This window comes from Nomascus leucogenys, chromosome 3 (assembly GCF_006542625.1).
Source record: "Nomascus leucogenys isolate Asia chromosome 3, Asia_NLE_v1, whole genome shotgun sequence".
NCBI lineage: Eukaryota > Metazoa > Chordata > Mammalia > Primates > Hylobatidae > Nomascus > Nomascus leucogenys.
In genome coordinates, this window is record NC_044383.1 from 26,974,599 (window position 1) to 26,999,054 (window position 24,456).

The 24,456-nt window shown below is 40.9% G+C and overlaps 1 protein-coding gene across 3 annotated transcripts in view; it reads left to right on the forward strand.

Annotated features, from left to right (window-relative positions):
* Window positions 1–18,887, forward strand: part of SORCS1 (sortilin related VPS10 domain containing receptor 1) — a 602,977-nt gene extending 584,090 nt beyond the window's left edge. Inside the window, exons 25-27 of one of the 3 annotated variants that reach the window (XM_012505615.2) lie at window positions 13,334–13,439; window positions 13,557–13,717; window positions 15,511–18,887. In XM_012505615.2, coding sequence (XP_012361069.2) covers window positions 13,334–13,439; window positions 13,557–13,717; window positions 15,511–15,575 — 332 coding nt within the window. In that variant the 3' untranslated portion in view covers window positions 15,576–18,887. Of the gene's footprint in view, window positions 1–13,333; window positions 13,440–13,556 lie in introns of all 3 variants that reach the window. The other 2 variants (XM_030807336.1, XM_003255446.4) reach the window with 2 other exon arrangements.
* Window positions 18,888–24,456: the final 5,569 nt, after the last annotated feature.

A 24,456-nucleotide genomic window follows, 5' to 3' on the forward strand; every position in this document is an offset into this window, starting at 1 on the left:
GTCTAACCACTCCTGACAGGTATGTTTCTGAAATTCACTTTGCAGAAAGGAGAGACTTGAACCTGTATGAGAATAAGGGAGAACGAAAAGCATGTTATCCAGAAGGTTGAGGGAGAGTCATGGCCTGAGTGGCTCCCTTTGACTTTTAGTACCTGATGGCAGCTGGCGTCCATGTTTAGCAAACAAAGGCTATGATGTTGCAAAAACAATACAAAGAGTTGGAAAAGGGAATAGAATGCAGTCAAGCTAGTGTTAGACTGGAAGCACTGCTGTCTTGACCAAAGTGTACCTCTACTCATGATATTCCAGATTGGAATATTTCTCCCCGCCTCTTCACCTATTTCTCCTTGTCCACCTGTACTTTAAGGCTCAGCTCAATGCCAACATTTGCATGACATCTTTCCGGAGACATTTGCCTGGATAAACGTCTTCCCTTTGTCAGAAATAGCATGGATTTTTAGATCTCTATCTGTCTGATGATGATGAGGATGATCATGACCATCACCTTTTGAATCACTCCTATTGAATTTCTTGTGGATATGGTTCATCGTATCTTTATATCAGCTTCTTCATATATCTTTATATCATCTCCATCATTATACCTAGCAGATAACTTGCACATATCAGGTGCTTAACAAATACTGTTTTATGGATATATTATATGCATAATTTATAACCTGCAGAGATATATTCAAAATCCCATTCCCGCAGTTAACCTTCAGATCCAGTTTATTCAGTTTATTCATTTGTGAACCTGTCCCCATGACATGCTTTTTCTTATCAAATAACTCATCAGTGGAGACTTGCATTCATATACACAATAAGCATCTAGGGAATCTTTGTATTTTTTTCTTATGGCAGGTGTTCTTTAAATGTGCATTGTAATTGTTTATATACACATTGTGGGGAATGGGCAGTTGAAGGAAAACTGGGCCCATCCTTCCTGGAGTTCTGAGTCCCAGAATGAGAGATCTGAGAGAGAATGGGAGAACGACTGGTAGGCGACTGTTACCAAAAGAGACTGAATCACTGGTCCTTATTTTATTGCTCTGGCCACTGGAAGACATGGTTTCAGTATCAGAGCAGCTTCACTTCATGGCATAGCTCATGGTCACATACCTTGGACTGCACACTCCTCACCTTAACAAACCAGCCAAACCTTCTTCACATCTTTTGTGATGCCTCCCTTGTCCTCCCCATCTCTCATGTATGCATTTGCCCTGACCTTCTGTATCATATATCTTAAGAGCTATAATGGGCTGGGTGCACTGGCTCATGCCTGTAATACCAGCACTTTGGGAGCATGAGGTGGGTGGATCACCTGAGGTCAGGAGTTCAAGACCCGCCTGACCAACACGGTAAAATCCCATCTCCATCAAAAGTACACAAATTAGCCAGGCATGGTGGTGTGCACCTGTAGCCCCAGCTACTTGGGAGGCTGAGGCACAAGAATCACTTGAACCCAGGAGATGGAGGTTGCAGTGAGCTGAGATCGTGCCACTCCACTCCAGCCTGGGCAATAGAGTGAGATTCCATCTCAAAACAAAAACAAAAACATAAAACAGCTATGATGTCATTTTAGGGAGAGTTTTTCTAGCAAGAATCTGGAAGGCTCTGAATCTAATGCACACCATTTGATCCATATAGTTACTTGTGGAAGAACAAACCTGAGCAGTTAAGAAAATATCCCTAAAATGCCAATAGTTTTCTCATTGCCCTTAGTAACTTGAAATTTACTCAAGGGCAGGATCCATTTTTAGATTCATCATCTTATTCTTCACATGACTCTATGCCTTACTTTGAAATTATTCCTTTAAACCTGTAGTTTATCAGGGCGTATGAGATGAGTGAGGGCCCTCACTCACACTGAGCTGGCTAGACCTGAGGCACAAATACTAGTCTCATGAAACTTTACTAAATTCTAAATAAGGAGAATGAAAAAATGTTCTATGCAGAAGATTTAATAAAGCTGAGTCTTTAAGGTTGAATAGGAATTCACCAAAAAAAGAGCAAATAAGCATTGCAGGTTGAGAGGCCAGGTTGTGCAAAGGCACAGAAATTATATGGTTTATGTATAAAATTATGTGTTGTCTGACATGGATTGGGGCTTCTAGATATACCCTCAAATATTCATAATTAGTATATTTACTGAGGGTAAAATTATGAGCAGAGGGAGAGGGATAAAATTCAGGAAAAATAATATGCTAGTATATTATAAACTTTGTTGTCCATCATCCATTGTGTGCTAATGAAGAAATTTTGTTAATGCAAATTTGAGATGATAAGGTATAATGAATTTGGAAAATGAAAAAAAAAAGGCTGCTAGAAGGAATTTGGTGTTTTTTTTTCTTTAATAATAGGTTTGGGCAAAACTCCATTATCATTTCTCTTTTTAACAAAGTATTTATACACAGAAGTTTACAACTCAAGTGGCAAGATGTGGTAATTTATTTAGTCGAGATAGAGACCTGGGAGGTGGAGATTTTTTTTTTTTTTTTGGTTGTCGAAGACGATAAATTTGGTGGTTCATGTTGGGTTGGATGTCATCAAATATATAAGTGAAAAACCCCATCAGGAAGCTGGAAATAGGGAGTGGAAACTCAGGTCAGAAGACCAGGACCAGAATATACATTCAACTATGACCTTTAATTTACCATCTCATAGCAGATAATCAGGTGAGGGGAACCTGCTGACAGGTGATAAGTTAAAGCCTTAATTGCCGGTTTATCTTTCAAGCTCTATCAAACCCTGTATCTTTGTTCTCATGAGAACCCTTGGTCATGAGTAAATTTAGTCCTTATATTTGGTGGGGAGAAGGAAGGAGTGGGAAATGACCTGAAAACCTGTTGACTCTTCTAAGACAGAATAGGTAAGATTTCCATGAGAATAGAAAGTAAAAAGAGGGCAAGCAAGGGGCAACACTGACCTTTTATTTGAGAAGGCAAAAGCCTAACTAGATGGATACCTCCTAAATAGCAAATAACAACCCTTTAGGCATTATTTGCACTTTGTAAGTTATGTACTGGGCAAATGAACTGCAATTTGGATGGTGGGACTTCTGCTCAAAGTACTAAAAGAGCTGGAGCTGACTAGTTCCCTCAAAGCATTTGAGATACATGAAACCCTGGCCCGTAGTTAGAAAACTCTTTCCAACTCAGGGTGGGAGATATCTGCTATAAATAGCAGTTGTTCTCAAACGTGACGTTACATTGCAATTAACTTAGGAAGCTTTATAAAAATAGAGATTTTCTAAGCCTCACCACACACAGTGAAGAATCCCAAGGAGCCAGGAATCTTCTTCTTCTTTTTTTTGGGGGGGAGGAGTCTTGCTCTGTTGCCCAGGGTGGAATGCAGTGGCGCAATCTCAGCCCACTGCAAGCTCCGCCTCCTGGGTTCACGCCATTATTCTGCCTCAGCCTCCCTAGTAGCTGGAACCATAGGTACCTGCCACCACGCCCGGCTAATTTTTTGTATTTTTGGTAGAGATGGGGTTTCACCATGTTAGCCAGGATGGTCTCGATCTCCTGAGCTCGTGATCTGCCCACCTTGGCCTCCCAATGTGCTGGGATTACAGGCGTGAGCCACCGTGCCCAGCCCCAGGACTCTTCATTTTTAGCAAGTTTCCGCTAATGATGCTTATGTTGGTGGCCTCTTCACTAGTCTCAACAACCACTGTTCAACAGCCTTTCACAGAGAGAAATCCATCTGCATAACAAGGAAAGGTGAACGGCTATCTCCAGTAATAAATCTGATTTACAACTCAAGGCATCCACTAAAACAGAAGCATGAATTAAATAAGAAGAGCCTGTGATATTAAGTACAGGAGGAAATTAGTAATAAACATTAAAATCTAATTTCTTGGAATATTTGGAGCTAACCTAATTGGCAGAATGGGCAAATGACAATGAGTAAGGGGGAGAAAATGAAACATGCCCCTGAATCTGGGGCATATTAAATCCATAATCTAGATGAATGGCAAAGGCCAGCCAAGAGCTGTGGCCATGAAGCAGTTGAAACGTGATTAAAGTGTGAACTGGCATCTTAATGGCAGATGTAATTGAACAGCCGTGAGTTTTATGAGAGTTAAACAAATACTATTATCTAGATGCTGTTCATGTGCCAGTGTGAGCATAAAATGATACAGCTACATTTCACTATATTTCTGTACATATTTCAGAATTCAGAGGTTGCCCTAAGCTGGGCTTTCCGGTTTGGTCGCTATTCATCTGGAGTTCTGGATAAACGCACAATATAAAAATGGTAAAGGGTTAATATTTATCAAAGGAAGAGCCTCAAACCTCAGGTTAAATAAAAAACATGACCAAAAAAAAAAAATACACAGAAACATTGCTTCCACCCGCTCCTGTCTATCAGTTGCCTTATTTAAGCTGCTCAGTGTAGGAAAACTGTCCTTTGTCAAGGGTATGTGTGGGTTTTTTAATAAAACTGTTATCTTGTGTTATCTTGGCCTCTATGGCTGCTGCTGACTGGTTTAATTTCTTTTGCAGGTGTAATAAAAACATGTTATCACAGAGATATTAGAGAATTAATATTTCCAGGCTTCAGTTGCTACCACTGGATGTGTTATGAGTAAATTTGGGAGGGAATAAGAAACTTCAAATTTCAACCTAGGTCGTGATATATCGTGAATTTTGCACTACAGTTTCACATCGAGAAAAAGACTTTCCACTTGAAGGGAGAATTACCATTCGTCAAGAAGTTTTAGAAACTACAGTATAATCTCAGCCACAACATTATGGATGCAGATGCCAAACAGGAGTTGTGGAACTCTGAACTGTAAAGTGGAGTAAATTGTTGCAATAACATTTTCCATTTAGGGATGAAATTAGTATTGGTGAAATTCTTCCACAGCCAGTAAGTTTATCTGTCTCTTTAGTTTCTGGTCACCGTATTAACTACATAGTAATTATTTACAAGTCTTTTCTAAGTAAAGCCGTGGTACCGATATGTTTTCTTCCCTTTATTTTTCTTCCTTTTATTTTTCCCCAAAATAAATAAATATATATATATATATATATATATATATATATATATATATATATTTTTTTTTTTTTTTTTTTTGAGACGGAGTCTCACTCTGTCGCCCAGGCTGAGGTGCAGTGGCGCAATCTCGGCTCACTGCAAGCTCCGCCTCCTGGGTTCACGCCATTCTCCTGCCTCAGCCTCCCAAGTAGCTGGGACTACAGGTGCCCGCCACCACGCCCGGCTAATTTTTTGTATTTTTTTTAGTAGAGACGGGGTTTCACTGTGTTAGCCAGGACGGTCTCGATCTCCTGACCTTGTGATCTGCCCGCCTCGGCCTCCCAAAGTGCTGGGATTACAGGCGTGAGCCACCACGCCCGGCAATAAATATATTTTTTATCTTCAAGTAATTAGGTAGTTGCACAGATACATAGACCCAGCGGCTTTTCATAGTTATTTAATCATTATGGTGTTATAAACAATAATGGGTTTATCATGTAGATATATATCTGAATATATCCCTCCCCGCAATATGATTAAATGTGATATTTTCATCTACCTACTAGCGTGCAGCAATGAGGTTGCTCGTTGGCTTTGTTTAGACACAGGATCGAGTTCTGTTATCCAGTCTGGAGGGCAGTGGCACATCATAGCTCACTACAGCCTTGAACTCCTGGGCTCAAGCGATCTGCCTGCCTCAGCCTCTCAAGTAGCTAGGACTACAGGCACGCACCACCACGTCCAATTAATATTTTTATTTTCTGTAGAGACAGGGTGTTGCTATTTTGCCCGGGCTGATCTCAAACTCTTGGCCTCAGGAGATTCACCCACTTCAGCCTCCCAAAGCATTGAGATTGCAGGCATGAGCCACCATGCCTGGCCTAACTTCTAATAAATTCTTTCTTCACCATTTCTTTTTTTCTGAGATTACGGGGGACCATAAAAGGGACTGAAATGATCACAGGGTAACTAGACTGAGTTAGCCAGGCTAGAGGATATGTCTGGAAACTCCTGGTTAGAGAATGGTCAGCAAGGAACAGTCAGATGAACGGAAACAGGGGCACAAACATGCATCAGAAATGCAGTTTCCCAGGGGAAGGCAAGGCAGATAGTCAAGAGAAATTAGCAAAAAGAATAAAAAAAGTAAAGGAAAGAAGGATAACACATATAAAATACAGACAAGATTCCAGAACATAAGACAAGCTACCCTTTAGACACCAAGTTTCTTATACCTAGAGTGATCAGGACTGTCCTGGGTTATCTATGCTATATCAGTGTAAGCTTTAATAGCACCCCATTTCATTCTTAAAGTGTCTTATCTTTGAAAATAATATGTATGGTCTTCTTACTTTTACCATTCCACCCTGAGAGTGGGGATAGAAGACTATACCAAAAATTGGCTAATGTGGAGCTCAAAGTTAATAATTGGTAATTGAATGTTTAACCGGTTGAAAGAGACCTTTGAGGAAAGTAAATAAGCTATTGCTATGTAACAAACCACCTAGAAGTTCAGTGGCTTAATAGTAAGCATTTATTATTGCTTATGCATCTAGTCTTATCTACATTCACTTGTCTGTCTGCAATCAGCTATGGGTTGTTGGTTAGGGAGCTCTGCTGATCTTGGCTGGTCTGTCTCACATGTTACGGGTCAGCTGCCTTCAGGCTGCTCTAGCATGCTTTGGTTGGAATAATTAACCTGGCCTCTACATGGCCTTTCATCCTTTGACTGTTCTGATCTTGCTCACACATGGCAGTGGTAGGATTCCAAGAGAAAAAGCAGAGGTATGCAAGGCTGTGAAATTCACAATTAGCACACCATTGCTTCCATTGCCAGATGCGGATTATAATGATAGCTCAGATTCAAGGCATGAAGAAACAGATTTTACCTCTTGCCTTTTAGGTGAGACAAGCTTCAAACTCATTGCACAAAGTTTAGACACAGAGAAGGGTAGAGGATTGAGCCAGCAATGTAATCCATATCTACATGAGGCTGACTGCTCACTTAGGGGATACTTGAGATGCTTTTTTTTTTTTTTTTTTTTTGAGACGGAGTCTCGCTCTGTCACCAAGGCTGGCGTGCAGTGGCGCAATCTCGGCTCACTGCAAGCTCCGCCTCCCGGGTTCACGCCATTCTCCTGCCTCAGCCTCTCCAAGTGGCTGGGACTACAGGCGCCCGCCACCAAGCCCGGCTAATTTTTTTTGTATTTTTAGTAGAGACGGGGTTTCACCGTGGTCTTGATCTCCTGACCTCGTGATCCACCTGCCTTGGCCTCCCAAAGTGCTGGGATTACAAGCGTGAGCCACCGCGCCTGGCCAAGATGCTTTTAGGTAGTTTAAAAAACTTTCTTCTGGAGCCATCACCAGATTGAGCTACTATCAACAGCAAAGGGGCACATTTGTGTGTGTAGGGGGAGGTATTTTTGCTTTGTTTTAGTGATCCAGAGAATATAAAAGTCAGCCATGCCCTAAATACAGGACTGGAAGTTTTATGAGTGAGAATAGCTGGGGCCTGCTATGCAGTATTCTCAAACTGTTATACGTAATAATTACCTGTGTACCTTGTCACATATATGGATTTTGGAGACCTACTCTCAAAGACTATACATTTTTTTTTTTTTTTGAGACAGAGTCTCACTCTGTCGCCCAGGCTGGAGTACAGTGGCATGATCTCGGCTCACTGCAAGCTCCGCCTCCCAGATTCATGCCATTCTCCTGCCTCAGCCTCCCGAGTAGCTGGGACTACAGGCGCCTGCCACGATGCCTGGCTAATTTTTTTTGGACTCTACATATTTTTTTCAAGTGAAGCCTAGCTAACAATATTTTCACAAGTGCTCCAAGTAATTCTGATTCAGGTAGTCCGTAAACTACACTTTGAGGAATATTTCACATAATAGCCAGGAATTACCTTCCAACCTTAGAAAACCATAAGTCATTCTTCTCCTCTTGTCTGTTTATTATGATGATGCTTGGTCTTGGAGTTACTGATGTTTGTCATTACTTGGCTAAGTGACCTCAACTCCCTGTCAGTGGATATTACTGAAGACTCACCCTCAGTTTAAATTCAGAAACAATGCTTAACTTGTCATTAGAGCTACTAAAGGACAAACTGAGACACATTAAAATGTTAAAGAGTTTATTTGAGCAAACAATGATTCATTAATCAGTTAGCACCAGATCACAGTTGATTTAGGGCTCCCTAAAAGGCATGAGGCTTTTATGGGGTGAAGGTGAAAGCTTAGGCAAAGAAAATATTTGATTGGTTAAAATGGAGGAATAGCCTTCTTTGGATCATTCTAGTAGACAGTCTCTCGTTAGATATTAGTTAGTGGTTTCTAATTGATTAAGGTTAAGTTTTGTTTTCCTAGAATATGACTATTTACTCTTTACTTGGGTTTTGGTTTGCTTACATAGGAACCCAGGATGCCAGAGCTGCCTCAGTCTAATGGCCTCCCAATTGGCTACTTTAACAAGAGACTTCCCTGGAAATTCCCACCTAGTCTTGTCTGCAGTCTTGTGGCTTTTTCCCAATAACATAGCAAACTTTAAGACTCTGATGATTGGATTTGTTTCTAAATGGAGGGAAGGCCCATTGGACAACTGAGAGTACTCTGTAAATGGAAGCCTTTCTGCCAATTCTGCATTCTGGATAAACTTTCTCTGTGCTATTCCCATATCACTGTAATTTCTGAAAAAATACTTCAGACCACATGGATTTTGTGATATTCAAGGCATGTAACTCAAGCCTGAATTGAGTCTACTTTGGGGTCAGGAGAGGAAAAAATAAAATCAAGGTATGGTAAATTACTTCTACAACATCCTGACAACACTAACTCTTGGATTAGAATTAGAGTTGAAAGTTTCAGGGTCATAGTGCAAGTAGCAGTTCTCCAGGAATGTCCTTTTGATAGAATGAAAGTGAACCCTGGACAACAATAAGATTGTTCTGCATGGCTTCACTGGGTGATGCTACCATGTTATTGACCTTAAAACTTGGAAATAAACCAAGCAAAGGGCAAAACTGCAGCAAGGGGGGCTGGGTGCCATGGCTCACACCTGTAATCCCAGCACTTTGGGAGGCCAAGGAGGGTGGATTGCTCAAGGTTAGGGTTCGAGACCAGCCTGGCCAACATGGTGAAACCCCTTCTCTACTAAAAGTACAAAAAAAAAAAAATTAGCCGTGCATGGTGGCAGGTGCCTGTAATCTCAGCTACTTGAGAGGCTGAGGCAGGAGAATTCATTGAACACAGGAGAAGGTTGCAGTGAATCGAGATTGTGCCACTGTACTCCAGTCTGGGTGACAAAGCAAGACTTCATCTAAAAACAAAACAAAACAAAACAAAATGAAAAAACTGCAGCAACAGGGGAAAGCAGTGCCTGGGGAGAGGCATTTCCTAGAGTGTTACGTGGAACCTAGTTCTGCAAAGGGTCTGTGGTCAAATGAGTTTATGAAAGACTATGGTAAAGTTAAATGTGTTCTTTTCTGCAAGGGCTGCTGTGACCCTTTAATATACTGATGTACATTGTGAATCTCCATATGAGGAATGCTGTATATATCATTGCCCCAAATTATCTCACCAGGGAACTGTCATCATTTTTCAGGATTTTTTTTTTCTGTAGAAGAATACACTTTCAGAAATATGATAGCAATAATATGACAATGTTAGAAATATTGGGCATGTAGTCTGTCCCAAATACTATGACAGTGCTTTATAAATTCCATCTCATTTTAATCTCACAAATTTCTAGACTAAACACTAGTTTCATCTCCATTTTGCAGATGAGGAAACTGAGATTTAATTTAAGTCACTTAGTCTGTAAGTGACAGAGCCAGGTCTGATTCTGAAAAGGGCTCATATCATTACTTAACCCCAAATGTGGAATTTTGAATTTGTTCTCATACATACAACTATAACCATTTATTTAGCACTTACTACATGGCAATCACTTTTCACAAGAAAATTGTTGTTATTATTGTAAGTGTTCCCATTATTATCATCCCAGGTCCTCATGAATAAAATATAAAAATTCAGTGCATTTCCAAATTCCTGAAAGGATTTTAGAAATGATATGTGCAAGTAAAAAATGTTGAGTCACTTGGAGTACTGCTTGTATCCAAGTTTTACTTTGTGCATGAATAATGGCAAAACCTGCTCAGCACTTTCCCCTACGCGTCTACCTTGTTTAAGCTGCAACTGGAAAGGGATTAATGTATGCTAATTCCACACAACAAGCTAAAGCTCATTTATCACAAGTTTCCATTTCTCAGCAAAACACACACAAATGCACCTAAGTGCTGGGCAAACTAAGAAATTCAGCTGCTGTTGTGTGGAGCAATAATAGGTCCGTTTATACTCAGGCACCGATCGGCAAGCATTCGCCACCCACGGAACACAGAAGGCAGTGGTAGTCAGTCTCTGGCCATTGCTGCTGGCTGCTTCCTGCTTCCTGCTTCCTGCTTCCTGCTTCTGAGAAGTGACTGACTGATGCAGAGATGGGGAGGGTGAATGGATAACACACATTTTAGAAATGGGATACAGAAGTTCATTTTCCCAGAATAATATGCTAATTACTTAACAGTGTTAATGCTGCTTGTTGAAGAATGATGATTTAAGTGTAAATGATTTAGAATTGAAAGACTTAACCTGGGGATAGGGAGAGAAAGGAGGAAGGAAAGAGAAGGGAAAAGGTTCGTGTGTGTGTGTGTGTGTGTGTGTGTGTGTGCGCACATGCATGCATATGCGAGTTTGCTTTCTGTGTTGCTGACAGCTTGGACAAAGTAATTTCCTCTCTTAGTTTTCCATTTATTTCAAATGCCAACCTTTTCAAGCAAGCTCAGTATTCTTAGTTGCTTCATATCACTGGTATTCTGGTTGTGCTGAAAGAGCATTTAGTTAGGAGTGAAAAGTTTAGCTTTATTTCAACCTCTAACCATCCCAATCATCTGTGGCCCCTCTCTGAGCCTCCATTGTTCCCTGACAAATTAAGGGTTTGCATTAGAAGATTGCCTTTAAAACATCTTCCTAATATAATTTCCTTAATGTGATGATGGTATTGTGATAATGATGACAGAGAGAGAGAGATCTTTTAGAGTCATAGGTGGTTAAATTATAGGTTTTCCAAGATTTACTTCAAAACAATCCAATGGTTGGAGGTTGTGGGATTGGATAAAATAGGACTGGCTGTCAGTGATGCTTGTTGAAGCTGAGTGGTAGGTACATGAGGCTTCATTTCTGTATTCTGTGTGTATGTGTTTGCATGCACACATACATATCCATACATATATACACACGTATGCATATATGTATACATATACCTGTCTTCCAAACTTAAGACTACATGATTTATTATTCCTACTGCTCTTTTTAAAACTTAATATTTTAACTTGTGCCACTTGTTAATTTGCTTCTCGTGCTATAGTCTTAGTCCTAATCCCCATCCTCAGAAATATGTCTTTTACTGAAATTAGCCCAGGATTGAGAATATAGAAAGTGTGTGTGTGTGTGTGTGTGTGTGTGTGTATGATGATTTGGGTTCAAGTCTTAGTTCTTCCGTTTACTAGTAAGTACTAAGTCCTTTTAAAACAACACTAATCAATGAGAACTTCATTGTTATCTGTTTAATGAGGATCATAGTCACTGCCTTCCATTTGTGAAAATCAACTGTGATAATGTCTATGACAAATGGAAGGTGTTCTCTTCCCCTGATGACATCCTACCAGTTGCAGGGTGAGTTCTGAAGAATTTCTGGACCTCTCTGCCGATGGCATTGAGAGCTTTGTTTTCTAATTTTGAACCAAAAGAAAATTTGCCTTGGGTGTTCCACGGCAGTGAGACCCCACCCATCTTTTACACACGAACTCACATACTCCCATTTCAAAACTGAGGTGATGTTTGACTTACAGGGGAGAGAAAATAGTGGAGGGTTCCTTATATTCAGTGCCTCCTGAAATGACTATTTTCTGAGAAGGAAGGGGTGGCTTTCATTTTTCACCAAAACTATGTGGTTAGATGGAATATGCTTTCCAGTATCAGTACAGAGTGGCTGAGATGTAATCCTGAAAAAAACAGACAGAGCAGAAGCAACTGAGAGTCTTGTCTGAGACCATCAGTATTATAGTCACTTATTCTTGAACTTTTTTACCTGGGTGATTAGAACGTTGCCCTCTCAGCTCACACCAGAGAAAACCACAGAAAATGGTGATTAAAGGTCACCTGTATTTCTGGGTATCAGGCTTTGCTTAAGTTGATGGAAGGTAAAGGTCAGCACCAAGGCTTCCCTGGAGTACATGTGGCTTGTCTTTTATGCGTGAGCTGCGCTACATTTGCAAAATGTCAGCTTTTAAGAGGGTAGAAATTAATTACAAAGTCTACAGGTACAATAGGTTTGACTGTGAGATGGGGGAAGGTGTAGAGGTGGAGAGAAGTGTTTTCCAGACCGCACCTTAAGGGGAAACTCAGGGAGGGAGACTCTTTTATGGAGGCAGAGGCTTCTGTTTTGTCTGAGAGAAAAACTCCCTGTGTTTGAGAGGCTGGAGCATCTTGGTGAGGGCTGTCAGAGCTTTTGGGAAATTGTGGAGACAGCCAGGTGGCATATCCCTCCTTCAGCATCTCAGCGGCTGCCCTTGTGAAATATTCACTTGGCCATCAGTTTCCTGTGTACAAAAATACAAGCATGCTCCATCACTTTGCTGTTCTTTCTCTCACGTGTGACAACTTTCCAATTATTTTTCTCACATGACAACTACTGGAGTAGGGGTGACGGGTTGATTGAATTCACAAATATATTCCTGCAGGTTGTTTTACTGGCGATCTGTTTTGCTTCGTGGAAAAAGCTTACACTCAGAGTATAATAAAATATTATTACATTTATTATATTATAAATATTGATTAATAATAATAATACTAGCAGCAGTAGAAATGAAATCTAATAATTACATGACTTACTATGTGCCTGGCACTTTTCTCAATGTGCAACATACATTAGCTTACTTAATCCTCATAAGAACCCAATGAAGTATATACCATTATTTTTATTTTACTACGTAAGGTACATTAAGGTGAAGCAACTTGCCCAAGACCGCATAGCTAGTTAGAGTGGGACTTGAATCCAGACAGCCTGGCCCTGGGGTCTGTGCTTTTCATTGCTCTGCTGCAGAGCAGGAACATTTAGGGTGGGAGTAGGGGTGGGCTCAGATGCATCCCATGTCAGCCATGTGACATGCATCGTGTGTGTATACCCCACATGGTTTTCCGGGACTTACCATGCTTGTGTGTGAAACATTTGAGCCTCTCATAGAGTCTCACCTGCCCAGTTCTCTGCTCATCTTTCTCTGCTCTGTTTCCTCCCCAAGCCCCTCTGGTGGACCTCACTCCAACCCACAGTGGATCTGCCATGCTGATGCTGCTCTCAGTGGTGTTTGTGGGGCTGGCAGTGTTCGTCATCTACAAGTTTAAAAGGTGCGTGTCCCTCCATCCACGTCTCCCCACCCCTGACCTCTTCCTTCTCCCTGACAGGTTCAGAAGCATGTGTTACAGTGATGTGCACAGCAGTGATGGTTTCTATTAATATTTTAGGAAGATCCCGGGGATTAATGTTTATGCCCAGATGCAGAATGAGAAAGAACAAGAGATGATCAGTCCAGTCAGTCACTCTGAAAGCAGGCCCAATGTCCCTCAGACTGAACTAAGGAGGCCTGGCCAGCTTATAGATGAGAAGGTGGAATCCCAGCTCATAGGTAAATGATTCCCAGTAGCCATCAGCTGTTCAGCTGAGTAGGCAATGGCTGACTCTCTCTCTAACCCCTTTCTGGCTTGACATAACCACTTTCTTTTGCTCTAACACCCCTGAGAGAAACAGCTGAGATGGCTTTTTCCCTGTTTCCTCTCATTGGGATGGGGGAAAAACAAACCTCTTGCTTCTATCTAGTTTTTTTTCTCTCATTAGTTTATTCCTCCTTTTGCAAAACCCTCACTAAAATATTGGGCTTAAAATGTTGAAATGTTATATGTTTACGGGCAAAGAGCAAAGCATTTGCTTTAATAGTATATAAGAAGGAGAGGCCTCAGAAGCTAAGGCTGGTGGACCAGAGGGCTGGGTAGGGTTTGCAGGACACGGTATGTATTGACTAGAATGAAACATGGTAGCCTCAACTGGATACAGCTCTAAGGAGGGCAAACTGCTCTGGAACGCCAGTAGAGGAGTGACATAATGAGAGTGGCCAGCCTGATCATCCAGGGAATTTTTTTTTTTTTACGTCTATTGGTAGTCTAGGAACTTTCCCTCAGGAGATTTGGAACCTAAGATTGAGAACAAGATGCATAATGTTTGCAGACATCCAGGCAGTGGAGCATCCTGAGAGAGAACACTGGTGGGTGAGACTATTACAGAGCAGATTAGCAAATTTCTTCCTCTTTTTTGACTGTCCCTTACCAGAAGTTGTAAAATGGACTTTCTCATATTTCAATGGCGCTCTCTCTGCCTGCGAAGTAGGCACGGGAATCCAACAACAAGGTATAGAGAATCTGACGTTCACTGGCTAAATTCTGGTATTTATTGCAGCAGAAATTTTCCAGGAGGCTAGACAAACCTATGAAGCCACTATTGCTGATCCATTTCTCTGTTTGGTTCCTCCTGTCTGTTGGCGTTAGGAGTTGAAGCCTTATATGTTTACATCTAGATCCTGCATTGCTGACAACAGTGAATAAATTATTATATAACCATTCATGCTCCACGCTAATGTGATAATGCCAAGCCACCTAGAAGGCCTTTACATACAATTTTTAATCTTACTTGGAAAACAATGAGTATGTAAATGGAAACATAACCCTTTTTAAGTGAATATGGGAAAGGTCTGTGGCTGTGTTAAGGGGAAATGTAAATGCAGTGACTGGCTCCTATCATAGATAATGATAACAACTGCAGTCACATCTGGTGTCCAATTTTCACAGTGCACTTTATTTGGAGAGGTGAAGTAATAAATGTGTAATTGCTTGGGGTTAAAAAGAAAAAAGTCTTTTCTGTCTACAAGTCCAGAGAGGCATTCACCCTGTCTACTCATTCCTAAAGCTTCTAAGTGCATTTTGGGGATCATTTGGTTCTCAGTCGCATTTCCGTAGGGTGTGAAGCACAGCCTCTATTTGCTTTATTAAAGCAGTAATTCCTCCTTCTCCAGAAGATACCGCAGCACATTGCAAAGTCTCTGACACCTTTCCCTTTCCAGTGTCATTAAATGAGTAAGTGTTACACGTTTTCTCTTAGGAGAGTAGCTTTACCCTCCCCTCCCTCCCCTTCTACTCAACCTGGTGACTCATCTCTCCGATTGCAAAGAGCAAGACACGCCACTCCGCCTTCAACGCCAAAGCGGGGATCTGCTGGGGCACAGTATGCAATTTAAGGAAAACCCCCAAAGGCTACAGGCGACCTGCTGATCAGGAAAGAATTTCGCTCTTGTCAAGTGCATCATCCTTCATGACCACTAACTTTGTGTTTTTTTTCTTTCCTTTGTTGTTCTGTTTCCTATTTTGCCAGGAAGTATTTACATAGTTGCTGAGAATCAAAGCACAAAAGAAACCCCTACCTATGTAAATGTTTGAATGGAGGACGCCAGTAAAAAACCAAACAAAAACAAAACATAAAATATAAACAATCAAAATCCAAACAAACAAACAAACACTCACTGCATCGGGACTTTTTAATTCTTCAGACACAGACAACAAGGGTTTTTAGCTTTAAGCCTGTGCATGTGGACAATACTCTGAGAACATGTCTGGAGGGGCAGTGTACAGGTGCTCTATTTTAATGGAAAACACTCCCCTCTCCCTCTTTCTTCTTCTCTCTCTTTTTTCTGATCGGTCGTGTTTGTAGAAAATTCATAACATATATAGGCCAAGGAAATCTGCATGTATTTTTGGAAATATTCTTGGCTCTAGATTTATCAGCTATTTTAGCATTAAAGGCTGATGGGTGGATTAGCTACCCCAGCTCCTTTCATAAGACACAAAGACATGCACAGGAGTTTGAAACCCTGAGCTGTTTCTCTGTTCCACTTTCCATATTGTCATTTCCCTTTTAAGTTGGCTTTGGTAGCTCTGTTGGTCAGCAGTGGCCACGAGGCTGCTTTCTGCACTCTCTGTGGCCACAGGAACAAAGATGCGAGTTGAAGACCCCTTTGTGCCGGTAGAATAAGGAAGGAAGGGAGGCAGGGAGGCAAAGAATGTCAGAAATGGACCTTGGTTTCCTATTCATCTCTTTCCACCATGATTGCCTCCCCTTGCAGCTTTCCCTACTCCTACCCCAACTGCAGTAGGAAATGGAATCCCATTAGTTACCCATTGTCCTGTCTTCACATTTGTTTGTCATCCATGTGTGACCATGATCTGTTGATATCTTTGAATCTCTTCCCTCCAAACCCCAAGTAAGTTGTCCTTCAACTGTTCTCAATTTTTCTTCCGAAACATATTGCTAGATTCTGGACATTAACCCTGACGTTTCCTAAATACTGGCCTGGCCTGTGCCGCCCCTGCCTCCACTACTCGCAAGTTTCTGAGCCCTTTGTCAGTTTTGTACATTCCCAAGCATGCCAGCTTCTGTGCCCATGGACCTTGCTGCATCCTGCACAGCAGGGTTCAGTTTCATGTATCTTTGTCTTTTCCTCTAGAACCTGCCTTTTTCAAATATCCCTGCCTCTTCCCACCTGGAAACATATACTGTATGTGAAAGAGTTGATATATGCAAAGCAATTCAAACCTGGCCATGTACTTTGGAAAAGAAAGCATAGAGATGAATTGTGGTGTTCTCACACCTCAACGAAAATCTCGTGCGATCTGATTCCAGAAGAATCTTGTGAGAAATATTTTGAATGTGTGACAATTTTGCAGGGCAGTTTCCTCCTGTGATGGTTGCTATTACCCAGTATTTCCACTCTCACAATAGAATAGAAATGTTTGTGAAATAAAACTGATTTTAACTGGAAGGAGAAACAGGTTAATGGACTTTGTGTTTAAGAGTGTCAAACAGTCTGAGAGAATAAATGGGGGTCTTGTCTTACATTAGGGTGAGAGTTTGATTATTTAGGATGATCCCAGTGATTTCATGTGTGCTCTCTGAACTCTGAGTATCATAGTATCATTAAAGGAAAGATTTAAGTCTGTATAAAAGGAGAAAAGTTACTGACTGGCAAAAAAGATTGGCACAAAGCATGAAGAAACCCCGTTTTTCCCAGGGTAATCATGAAAGAAGGCTCAGAGAAAGAGGCAACAAAAGTCTGTTCAGCAGAGGCCCCTTTAGTATTATGGACTGGGCAAGGCCCACTATAAACTGTAGGAGAAAGAAGTTCTGATAAACCTCTTAGTATGCTCAGCCTCCTTCTTTGCTATGTCCCTAAGCCAACAGGGTATAACACAGGCCCTGGTGATAATGAGGGTGTCCTAAAGATCCTGATGCCCATGATTTCATGTAGTTCAGGCACAGAAAGAATAGCAAAGCTGCTGTCAGAAGTTTGTCAGGCAGAGATGTTTATGGTTGAGGATACCCCATGTGAATCTGGGAAATGGGCTATACCTGAGGCAGTCACCTGTTTGTAGAACTCAGTTGATCCCCAACCTGCCAGGCTTCCTATCTCAAAGGAAACATCCTTATTGATCCTCTTCAGCTGGAGCCTCCCAAATTTAATCTGGAAGACAAAGTGTTGGAAAATCAAAAGAGGCTCACTCAAACCAGCACAGGGAGTCCTCAGAGTTGCAGTTCAATTCATTTTAATTAGAAGAGTATGAAAAAGGAATAACACTCTTATTCTAGCACAGTGCCTTGCCTAGAGTAGTAGTATGAAAACTATTTGTTGAAGAAATAAATGAATGGGAAGACATAGGGAAGAATGGGCTGTAAATCCTAATTAAAAATAGAGGTCGACATGAGATGCCTGGCATTTTGGGAAGGGACCAAAGATGGCCAGCTAGAGATTCAGCATCTCCAGGATCCTCATGTGCCTCTCCTCAAAGCTCCCTCCCATCTGTAGGAGATTAGTGAGGCAACGTGCTGCTCAGAGAGGAGGACCTCGTTGTTCTTATGACTTTGGCCAGTTGTTCTCAAAAGTGTGGTACCTGGATCAGCAGTATCACTATCACTTGGGCTTGTTAGAGATCCAGATTCTGGATCTGTAGCCAATACCTATTGAATTAGAAACTCTAGGGGATGAATAGTGGTGTTCTCTGTTGCTAAGTGATAGTGGGCCCAGCCATCTATTTTAACAAGCCCTCCCAATGATTGTGATACATACTAAAGTTTGAGAACCATTGTACTAGGCCATTCCAGCTGAATCTCAAATAGAAGGCAGTAATGAGAGCCTACAAATGGGAGGGACCTAAGTGCCTACCTACTCGCTAATCGCAGGTGCAAACACACAAGGCGTTTGGTGGGCTTAAGGTCAGAGGAGTGTGTAGGGAGGGATGTATGTGGAAGGTAAGATTCAGGGCAAGCTAAAAATCCGATACTGCAACGTTTTCCAAAATCCCAGAATGCAAACTGTGCATGTTCTACCGTGAACCACCCAAGCAACACTTTCTCCCTTGCCTTATTTTTAATTGGATTCACTGTCCAAAATGCAGAGGTTTGCTTTGCTTTTTTTTCAGAAGTTCCAAACAGCAACTTTGAGAGCAATGGGGTGCTTGGCAGCTGTTCTGTGTTTTCCAGGAATCCAACTGAGCATTGAAATCTCTCATTTGCCGACTTATTTTTATAGGAAGCCAATTTAAAAAAGAAAGAAAGTTTTCTTATAGTATTGGAACTACTTCTAATTTTAAAATGACTTTTTTGATGTATTTTTTGTTAAAGACTATGTAGTGTAATGTATAATTGCTCTTGTTTATTGCTTTTACAATCATATTTATTAAACAGATAATGTCTCTAAAGTCTTTGCCTCAGGTATTTTTTTTAATCCTAAACCCTTGATGTTCATTCTAAATATAGAAGTGTTGGATGTATAGGATTTCATAAAGGCTAATTGCATAAGAAATAGTAAACACCGCAGGCTCGAGGTTTTTTGCTGTTTTTTACTAACAAGGCAGAATGTATGTACTACCTGAATTCTACCTGCATTTCAATTAACTATACAATGTCTGTTTATTAAATTACTTTGATTTAAAAATTAGTCCAAGCTGGTTATTTTAGAATGAGTACGTCTTCATTATTATTAGTTCAGAGTTAGAAATTATTGATGGGGAACAAACCCATTCAAATTTGTTCATAACCTTGTGGTTACCAAATGACTGAACCTGCATGGAATGAACTGAAACATGGGGAGTGGTAAACAACAGCAGATGAGTAAAACCAGCTGTGGACCTGGAATCAGGAAAGAGGATTTCGCCTCTGGCTACGCCAGCTGTGTGACCTTGAGCAAATCATTTTAACGTATAAGAGCTTTAGTGCTCTCGTGCATCTAATTTGGAAGAAGAAGATCCCTTCCAGCTCTGCCTTTCCAAATACTATGGGTGAGTCATTCCCCAAGAGTCCCAAATATTTGATTTAAAGTTAGCAGGAAATATCGTGGTAGACTGGATCCATCTTTTCAGCTCTGTGGCATTTCTCCCTGGGCATCATTTGGTGCTGATATTTGGCTGAAACATTTGTACAGGCATAAAACCCTCCCTAGCATTCCCGAAGGCCTCCCAGACAGAGAGTGGTGTTGCCTCAGCTCAATTTCAGCATGTGTGAAACTTCCTGTCACTTTAGGTGGCCCTTAACCTTTCCATTCCCACAGACTAAATTCCTGAATCTTTATTCCTTTCCAGGCCAGAGTCCATGCACCTCCTTCCTATCAGAAGCAATGTATCACCTGTGTCAGGCAAACAGCAAGCATCCCTATACACGTCACACAGAGGGGAGTTAATACAGAAAATTTGTTGCTGGGTTAATGGAAGAACAAAAATACCAAATAGGAGCAGGTGAGGCAACTCTAAGATCAGCCTTATTAGGAAGCCTCTCACTTCCCTGTGCTGGAGAGATCCGGGTATTACCAGAGCCTTGGAGTCAGGACCACCAGGTTGAAGCTGAAGTCATGGAGGACTTGTCTGGCCGGATCTGGAGCCACGGAGGAGACGTGACCACTGCCTGTCCTGTGGTGCTGCGCAAGCAGAGGGGTAGGGAGAAGTAGCTTGCTTTTTCCCTTGCTCTGGTCTTCTCTGCTGTTGCCGATCCTTTTAACTGCGCAAACCCAGCCACAAGCCAGTGGGCAGTGGAGCCTGGGAAATGTTGTTTTCTGGAATACAAAGTGAACCGGGAGGGAGTGGGAAATGGATTTGAGAGAACACAGGCAGGTGACTGGCACAGCACCCCTTTCATGGCCAGCCCATATCATAACCAATATATCTCCCCCAACCCAAATGCACCAGGTACTGTAGCTCACACCTGTAATCCCAGAGCTATGGGAGGCCAACGTGAGGGGTTGGGGGAGATTGCTTGAGCCCAGGAGTTACAGCCTGCAGTGGGCTATGATCATGCCACTGCACTCCAGCCTGGACAGCAGAGCAGGACCTTGTGTCTAAAAAGTAATAATATGTAATCCCAGCACTTTGGGAGGCTGAGGCGGGTAGATCACACGAGGCTAGGAGTTTGAGAGCAGATTGGCCAACATGGTGAAACCCTGTCTCTACTAAAAATACAAAAATTAGCTGGGTGTGGTGGTGCATGCCTGTAATCCCAGCTACTCTGGAAGCTGAGGCACAAGAATCACTTGAACCCGAGAGGCAGAGGTTGCAGTGAGCCAGGATTGCGCCACTGCACTCCAGCCTGGGCGACAGAGTGAGACTGTCTCAAAACAATAAATAATACATAGTAGGTGCTCCTTTCTCTGTGACTATGTTCACGTATTTTTCTTTAAACATCACATATTTAGAACTTGGCTGTATGTTTATGTGTGGCACTTACACCTTTCTCACCAAATTCTACACTCGTTTAAAGAAGGATCTTTATTTTATTCGTTTTATTATTTCAGCATGTAGGACTGGGCATTGCCATTAGGGGGCACTAGATAAATGTTTGCTGGAACTCAGCCCTTGATTTTCAGCGTAGTGTGAGCAAGTCCATTTTATTCAGCGATGATCTCTGAGGTGGCTTCACAGTCCGATTCCTCTACCCCGGCTAACACCTCTAATTACATGTTCAGTTAGTGTTTGTCAAGAATCAACATATCCCTGCCCATCTCTGTTACCACTTAAGCTGCTGTATTCCCGGAGCTGTTCTTAGACATTAAGTGAAATAATTGCAGTTTAAGAAGAAGAAAAAAAAATGGCTAGAAACGAGCATAAAAAACAAAGGTCTAAGTTTGATTTCTGGATTACTATATAATGTGTTTACCTATTCCCCAAGGAGTTAACAGTACTATGAAAATGCATGTTAGTCAGAGGCTTGTATAGTAGGGAAGTCCAAAATAATTCCAGATGGACAAATACAAGCAAATGGCTGTTATAAAGTTTTCGTGTTAAACACATGGAAAGAGACCCGTGTTTTACAGCATAGAGATATTTATTGAACAGTATGTGGTGGACACTGTTGTAGGCAGTGAGAATCTTCTGTGAACAAGGCAGATGACATGTCTGCCTTTATGAACTAATATCTGAGTAGGAACAAGGAACAAATAATATAATTTAATGTAACATATGCAATGCCGTCAAACATATAATTTCAATATATCAAAATGTAAAAATAAAACATGATAGGCGACAGGGTGGCCAGAGTGACTAGGGGTGGGGGCAGGAGATGGGGAGAGTTGGTCCTCGGAAACAAAAATGTCCAGATGCCGAACAAAAACCTCTTCAGGATCTGAAGGCTAAAAAGGAGACAGCCACTTAGACACCTGCGTGGTCCCAGTGTGTTCAAAAGCCACCTTAGAACAACCGTGCCCAGAAAACAAACAATTTTGAACCTAAACAACAATTAGAAATGTTTCTGAGTTTAAAGGAAAATAGCTCTTCCATTGCACGTAAGCAGGGTCTTTCCCAGAGATCATCTGTACACTCAGTTGTACCATTATGTAACATGTGTTTCCAAAATCATCCCTCTATGCCAAATGGTATACTAAAGCCCATAAAGCTTAGAGAAAAAGATGGGGCTGGGGCACAACACACAAAAACTTTGTCATATCTCAGTGTAATGTGTCTCCGGACACATTTTTAAAAAGGTACAAACTGAATAAAAATAGTAGCATAGTTTTACACACACTGAATAGTTAAGAAATGCACAAAACACTTACCTTGAAAAAGACTTGAAGTTTGCTTATGAGAGCGGGCGTTGGAATGCCTACAGAGTGTGAGTTATTGTGAAGTGATAGAAGGGAAGTTACCTGAAATCAGACGGAAATTGGCAACACCAAATACAGATAATGTGGCTGTAATATACCAGGCAAGTGGACACGGCTGGTAGATGTTTGAGGGGTGTGTGTGCATGTCTGTGTGTGTGTGTGTGTGTGTGTGTGTGTATGTGTTCTATGTACTTTTACACAGCTGGTTTCAGCTGGGTGCAGTTTTCTGCATTCATCTAGTTTTTCTCATTGACAAAATCCTGCATAAGCAAACACAGCATTTGAATTATCCTCAAATTATTCCTTAATGTATCAATTACATTAGAACAAATTTATATTTTCAAAAATGCTTGATAGCAGAACTGACTATAATTTAGACGGTAGTTTAAAAGTACTGGTAGAGGGAAGAAACCCTACTTGACAGCAGAGGAAAAAGATAAGGAAATAGTGCCAATCCTCATTAAAATTATCATCTCTGCCTGAGACCTTTTGGTGTAGGGACCAGCAGCCCTATTCACTTATACAGACCTTAGAACATCATCCAATTTCCACCTACTCCAGCAACAAATATTTAGAAAGAGGCTTTGGCCCAAAGAATGTTAAGTTGTGGTCAGAAACCCTTGTTAAAGAAAAACATGGCTGGCCGGGCACAGTGACTGACACCTGTAATCCTAGAACTTTGGGAGGTCGAGGAGTTTGAGACCAGCCTGGGCAACATGGGGAAACCCCTTCTGTAATAAAAATACAAAAATTAGCTGGCCGTGGTGATGCAAACCTGTAATCCCAGCTATTCAGGAGGCTGAGGCATGAGAATCGCTTGAGCCTGGCGGATGGAGGTTGCAGTGAGCCAGGATTGCACCGCTGCCCTCCAGCCTGGGCAACAGAGCAAGACTGTCTCCAAAAACAAACCAACAAAAAAACATGGTGTGAAAAAGACATTTATGAAGTATTTGAAGAAAAGTAAAACAGCTGAAGATTTGAAATGTTTAAAAATAAACTCAAGGCCTCTAGATAATCATAAAACATTTTATAAACAATACTAAGTAAAATATTTCAATATATGCGTTTATACTTATCTTCATAACATCTTCCTGTTTATGTGAGTACTAATAAAGCTTGTAGATGCAGAAAAAGGATTCAGTAAGCACTATGTATAAACTAGTTAACAATCATATGCATATAATAAAATATAATTTCGTTAAAACTCTTCTAAAGAATAAGTACATGAGAAATTTTTCATGTGATGTTAAGAGAAAGCAGAATTTAAGACTTTACGTAGTATCATAATTTGTACAGAAAATAAGGACAGAATGAGATGAAAAATAGTAACACAAGTTATTTCTAACTTGTAAAACTATGGGTGTTTTAATTCCCTTCATCTTTGTTTATATACTTTCTAAGATATTCTAATATTTGCTAATTATTTATGTAATTATTGTAAATAATATATAAAAGTTATAGGAAAATTCATAATTGTTGACAGCATATACTTAAATTCCTTTAATAAGTTAAAAACAACTTCTCTAGATAAGACAATTTTTTACTTTATATTTATCAATTTAAATTCGTATTGAGATACAAATATTATTTTGCAATTATGGCACCTGCAGTTTAGCTCATGAAATTTCAAATGTTTAAAATTTTTAAACTGTAACTTTGTGATCCATGTGTATATATGTAATATACATGTACACACAGACATATATATACAGACATATATACATGCATGTAATTAATAACATTTTACAGTGTAAGTGTAAGGTAAATATGTGTACATACATATTTATACATTATTTTATTTTATTGGTTTACTTTTGAGATGGAGTTTCGCTCTTGTTGCCCAGGCTGGAATGCAATGGGGCGATCTCAGCTCACTGCAACCTCCGCCTCCCAGGTTCAAGTGATTCTCCTGCCTCAGCCTCCCAAGTAGCTGGGATTATAGGCATGCACCACCACGCCTGGCTAATTTTGTGTTTTTAGTAGAGACGGGGTTTCTCTATGTTAGTCAGGCTGGTCTTGAACTCCCGACCTCAGGTGATCCACCTGCCTCAGCCTCCCAAAGTGCTAGAATGATTACAGGCATAAGCCACCATGCCCAGCCTATACATTATTTAGATATGTGCACATACACATAGAAGTAAACACTCTTGGATATAAAACAACAATACGGTAATAGTAGTTAG